Source organism: Abramis brama, assembly GCF_963993115.1.
Source record: "Abramis brama genome assembly, chromosome: 1".
NCBI lineage: Eukaryota > Metazoa > Chordata > Actinopteri > Cypriniformes > Leuciscidae > Abramis > Abramis brama.
Window position 1 is genome coordinate 17,526,034 of NC_139963.1, and position 6,312 is coordinate 17,532,345.

At 35.5% G+C, this 6,312-nt stretch overlaps 1 protein-coding gene across 2 annotated transcripts; it reads right to left on the reverse strand.

The window, feature by feature from the left end:
• Nucleotide 1: 1 nt before the first annotated feature.
• LOC311093573 (uncharacterized protein) lies at nt 2-5,056 on the reverse strand (the record flags this gene model as incomplete). 2 transcript variants are annotated; one of them, XM_084131073.1, is made up of 6 exons in its annotated part: nt 2-1,064; nt 1,153-1,272; nt 1,514-1,564; nt 1,670-2,011; nt 4,402-4,452; nt 4,561-5,056. In XM_084131073.1, the coding sequence occupies 6 exons, from the start codon at nt 4,711-4,713 to the stop codon at nt 960-962; spliced, it is 822 nt and encodes a 273-aa protein (XP_083987199.1). In that variant the 3' UTR covers nt 2-959. The 2 variants fall into 2 exon arrangements, with proteins under 2 accessions (XP_083987199.1, XP_083987200.1); XM_084131074.1 differs by lacking the exons at nt 4,402-4,452; nt 4,561-5,056 and adding an exon at nt 2,530-2,652.
• Nucleotides 5,057-6,312: the final 1,256 nt, after the last annotated feature.

Below are 6,312 nucleotides of genomic sequence, written 5' to 3' on the forward strand. Positions count from 1 at the left end.
TAACTAAGTAATGTAATTAGTTACTTTTTTTTAGAGAGTAATGCAATATTGTAACACATTACTTTTAAAAGTAACTTTCCCCAGCTCGGAATATAATAGAATCATCCCTATCATATTTTAAACAAAAAAACAATCCCCTAAAAGTAGCTCAACTGGTAAAGGTATAGCTCTAGCAACACGCAGGTCATGGGTTTAATTCCCAGGGAACACATAAACTAATTATGCTAAGTTTATGCTAAATGAAGTCGGTATGATTGTTTTCTATACAATATCAGTATATAAACTGTATATATATAATCAGTATATAGTAGATGAAAGGGGGGAAAATTAATAGCACCGTTGAACTACAAATACTAGAATTTGATCAAACTGTATCAAAGCTTCTGTGATCCATTTCACATGATATATGCCCTCTGAAACACAGACAACACCCTCAAGAAAAAATACACTAATCCCTTATTAACAGTGAATATATCTTGAAATATTTAACAAGCATAAATGATGTATTGAATGAATAAATTAATGATTAATAGCTTTGTGCATGATTATTAATCAGTGTTAACTACCCAAAAAGCCGTCTTTTGTCTTGTAGAGGGCATGCACATTCAATATAAAGATGGCAGATTATGACTATATATTCTTTTATATTTTAGTATTTATTATATTGTGAGGTCACCTAATCCATCAGTCAAAAAAGAAAGAAATCCTCAGTAATGCTCAGTAAATTGATGTTTCAGTGCAAGTAAAAATGATCAAATTTTAAAACCACTGACAGAAATACTGCACAAAATCTATACTTTACAAAATACATCAGAACATATTTAAGAATGAAAAATACATTTCTGCAAATTTTCTTCAGGTACACAATTATATAGACTACAGCTAAAGTCAATGTAAACAAAATAATATGTTAATAAAGACAAAAAAAAAAAAAAAAAAAAAAAAACTTATATAAATTATTATTCTCTTGATCCAGACTGGGCACATTTCTTGAGGTGTTTCAAGAAGTCATGCAGGCTGATTTGAACTGGGCCTTTAGCAACAGGTTTGTCATTGCAGATGTTCTGAAAGACAGTAAACGTCACGTTGTTTAATTCCGGTAGGATGGAGGTATTGAACGGAAAAGACATCATGTTTCAGAGTTCAACTTACCCCATTGTGCACATTATACATATGTAAATCCCTCATTAGTGTCCTATCAGTACGGAAATCATCATATTTAGAAAGCCCAGAAACCTTCTTCAGTTCTTGCTCAGCCTTGCAGAACTGATGCTGCAAAGATATTGAAATCACAGGTAAGACCACGGCTCAAATCCTTTCAATTCAAATGTTAGCATTATAAAAGCTGCAAAAATATTTTAAATTACTCATAAATGTTCCCACATAAGAGTCTAGCAAAAGTCCACAAAAACTATTTTCACAAACCCAAAAAAGCTTATTAGTCTCTGACCATGAAAGATATGCAGAATAGTTGTTAATGTTAGTGTTGTGAGTCAATGAAAATGTATCTGACCTCGGAGCACATGCCATCAATGCTCGGATCTTCCAGGAAGATTTCTTTCCCCTAGAAATAACAGGTACATTGAATATTGCCATCATGCTCTGCTCAGTATCTAAAATTATAGACAGTTTTGGCTTATAGTTACTATACTAAAGTTAAATCTTATACCTTAGGCTCCACTGGGAGATTTTTCATTGCGGTGTCCAGCTTATGAGCAATCTCTCTCAATAAAGTCTTTTCTTCTTTCACAGACATCTTTTCTTGTTTCACAGGAGTCTTTTCTTCTTTCACAGACGTCTTTTCTTCGTTCATACAAGTCTTTTCTTCTTTCACAGGAGTCTTTTCTTCTTTCACAGACATCTTTTCTTCGTTCATATAAGTCTTTTCTTGTTTCACAGAAGTCTTTTCTTCTTTCACAGGAGCACCAGAGATGGCTTCAGTATGGAAATCATCATATTTAATAAGCCCAGAAACCTTCTTCGGTTCTTGCTCAGCCAGGCAGAACTTATGCTGCATAGATATTGGAATCACAGGTAAGATCAGGGCTCAAATACTTTCAATTCAAATGTTAACATTATAAAAGCTGAAATTTTAAATTACTTGTAAATTAGCTCAAAATAAATATTAATAATAAATCATAACAATCGTAATAATTAATTATGAATATTTGGATCAGTTAATTGAATTAATTTAATGTAGTAAAATGAATATTGCAATCAATCAACCTGTTCGTCCTGTGAACACTCAGTGTTAATTGTTTATTAATTCTAAGAAATTTTCATTTCCGGGGGAGGGAAATGTCTTTTTTACTGTACAGTACCACTAGGAGCCTGTAGTCAAAATCTAAATCGTAAAATAAACTTTGTTGCAAGCAGAGAATCAGAACCAAATACGTATTGTGCACAAGTTTTATTAACTAAATCACAAACATAACTAATCTAAGCATACACATTTGCACAATCACACATACGGTAAATAGGGAATGAAGCGATGGAAAAGATTAATCTAACTATGAAAAGAACCATCACCAAGTTCCTGAAGAAGGATTTTGATGGTTCCATGAGTTTCAAACAATTTCTTCTGTATTGAAGGAAGAAATGGTGATTAACTTGTTTGACTCTGTTCTGGTTGAAGGTTTTCTCTCTCTCCATGAGCACAAGGCTGGAGTGCAGATTGTGGCTGGGCTAGAGAAGCCACGCAGAGCAACCAGGAGAAGGTAGAAAGTCGGGATGGTTGTCCATTCAGTCATAGTTTTCTTCTGAGTTGGAATGAAGAAATTACAGTCTGACACTGTTGGGAGAGTAAAGGCATAGCAGGCGGTGGTCACAGCCTGCAGACGCCCATGGGCCCGAATAAGCAGCAGTAGAAGCCAGAAGAAGAAGAGCGAGGGTCACAGTAAATTTGTCTCTAATAAAGCCTCAGAAAAGTCCCACCTCTCCAGGTTTGCTTGACCAATAAGAAGGGGAAATTTTTCCAAGCGGGAAAATTCCTCGGTTGGTGATTTATGGATCTTTGTTTCAAGCATTCTCATTTTGTGCAGCTGGATTGGTTGCTGATGAAGAAACTATGAAAGATTCTTGTAATACTAATATGTTGTGCAGCTATCGACATACACGATAATTTCGATCTTCAAAGTACCAATTTATAGAGAACAAACATGGTATAGGTGAGGTTACATTGACCGTTGGTTTGATCATAAAATACACAGGGCCCTATTTTAACGATTTAAGCGCATGGTCTAAAGCAAGTGCACTTAGTGCAGATCCGAATCCACTTTTGCTAGTTTAACGACGGGAAAAATGGTCTAAAAGGGTTGTCCCTATTCTCTTAATGAGTAATGGGTGTGTTTTGGGATTTACGTGCGTTAAACCAATCAGAGTCTCATCTCCCATTCCCTTTAAATGCCAGCTGCACTCGCGCCATGGCAGATTCGCTATTTACATGACGGAATTTGATAGTGGAAAGACCGAAGCCGTCTCCAGAGTGCAAACGGATCTGCTCGTGGGCGAGGTAAAAGTGCACAAGCAGAGCATCTATGGGACAAGCCGGATTCCACCATATCTTCATGTACACAATAATAATCTTTTACACTGTAATCCTTTTATTTTAAATATTTGGCATGTTTGTGTGCTGCTGTGCATCTCTGTGTGTTTAATAAGCAGAGTGTACGCGTGTTGTGGACCCACCTATAGACGCACATTACTCTTTAAATAACAAAAAAAAAAAAAAAAAAAATATTGCGCCATTGACTTTAGAAGGTTTCAGTTGGTCAATGGCGCAGTCTATTTCTATTGCCTCAAAATAGCAACATGCCAACAATGCGCCAGAATACACTTCGTTTTCAGACCAGCAGCCCATGGGCGCACAAATGGGCACAAATGCATTTTCTATTTAAACAACATGGCGCAGGACATGAAAATGATAACTGCGTCGGACTGAAACTAGCAAAAACACTTGCATCACGCTTGGCGCTGCATTGCGCCGGGTGTAAGATAGGCCCACAGTATCAAAAATGTTTATAGAATTAAAAGACCCTACACAAGACAGTAAATCATTCACACAATGTTCTGGGATGCATGTTCATTTATAGATCAGTTCGTCTATAAATTAATGCAGGAAAGTCTTTTTTGAGGTCTTATCTGATGGTAGTCATGGTTCTTGCCCTAGTTAGGGGAATGGGACCATAGATCCCAGAGTGAGTTTTAAAGATTATTTGTTAAATATAACAAATAATTGTGTCTGATTTGTCTCAGTCGTTACATACTCATAAATGTTACCACATAAGAGACTAACAAAAGTCCACAAAACAATTTCACAAACCCAAAAAAGCTTATTAGACCATGAAAGAAATATGCTGGATAGCCGTTAATGTGTTATGAGTCAATGAAAATGTATCTCACCTTAAAGCACATGCCATCAATGTTCAGATTTTCCAGTAAGATTTTTTTCCTCTAGAAATAACAGGTAAAATGAATATTGCCATCATGCTCTGCTCAGTATCTAAATGTATAGACCGTTTTGGCTTACTATAGCTACTATACTAAAGTTAAATCTTATACCTCAGGCTCTGTGAGACTGATCAGTGCGGCGTCCAGCTTACGAAAAAGCTCTCCCAATAAAGTCTTATCTTCATTCACAGAAGTCTTTTCGTCTTTCACAGAAGCACCGGAGACGAATACAGCGAAAGTGAGCAGTAGTATAGTCTTCATCATTTTGTCTGTCTGCTTGGATTTCTCAAGACTTTGGTTGTTTGAAGGTCAGAGGTAGCCTACCTGATTCCCTCTCTGCTGTATGCTGTGTGTATATACTCTCAAAAAGGCAAGACTTGGCTATGTAGCTATTTTTTTTTTTTTTTATTTTTTTTTTTCATGGTTAGTGAAATGACGTTTATTGGCTGATTATGGCGTGCTCACTGAATATCTTGATTGAGATGTGGTTGATAATGTTTTTCTTGGAACTGACACTGACAAACTGCCAAGAAAGATCATAATGATTTTGAGTAACAGGCCTCAGTTCTGAAGGCCACATATTCACCATGTTTGCTTGTGCAAATAAGTTTCATTATTGCAAAATCACTGATAGCTTTTGCTGAAAATCTCCATGTGTCCGTACTTGCAATCGGTCATACACAACAGCATCAAATGTCCGATGAATAAAAACATTTAAAATTGAATTTTAACATGTTGGTCGGCTGAACTCAAATGTTAAAGACAACGTTAAAACATTATAACATGAAAAAAAAAAAAGAATATTCAAGTTGCATTTAAAATGTATATTTAAACCAAATAACATTTTTTTTTCTCTCAAAACTATTACGTTAATTACCTTATACTAATACATTTTTAGTGAATGTATGAAGTCATTTCCCCTCATGGCCTACATATAAAACAGTTAATTAATTCCTTACAGTATATGTATTGTTTTATCATTTAAAACCTAATATTTTGTTGCTTGTGCTTAATTGCTTTAAAATAAGTGCAACTTGGTTTAATATTTTGATAAATAATTTTTTTAAGCATTCAAATTAGGGCTGGGAAAAATGTTACTTTCTGCAATTAATAAAGCCAAGGTCAAAATTGTCGTCACCCTTGGCAAATATGTTCAAAAATGTCAGTAAAAATAAAACCTTTTTATCTTTCATAAAAAAATAAAAAATAAAACCTTGCAAAAATCTAATCTTTCATTTTTTTCTCCAAAACATGTTGGCCACAATTATTGGCACCCCTAGAAATTCTTATGAGTAAAATATCTCTGAAATATATTTCCATTTGTTTGTTTTTAGCACACCAGGGTGACTAGGAACATGAAATTGTCCATCCATGACTTCTTATATGTCCTCCTCTAAATATGAGGAAAATCAAAGCCAAATTCCCTTAATCATCCATCGCAATGAGTAAAACCAAAGAATATAGGCTAGTTCTGATGTGCTGCAAAAGATTGCTGAGCTTCACAGAATAGAAAGTGGCTGTAAGAAATTAGTGTTATCCCCTTTAGTCTAGGGGATTTAAAGAGGGAGTAACAAATGATGCGCCCATCTCCCTACACGGTTTACTAATTTAAACTCACACAGTCTAAATGGTTGTTGTACTCAGACAACAGATTTCACAACAGAATATAGATGTCACGAATCTGATGGATCTCAAAGATGTTACGAATCTGCCAGGAAGAGGACGTGTGTCTATTGTCTTAATGCACGGCGAGGAGGAGAGTTTGAGTGGCCAAAGACTCTCCATGGATCACAGATGGAGAACTGCAGAGATTAGCTGAGTCTTGGGGTCAGAAACATGTTGTTGTGAGGTTTTCAAGAAAAA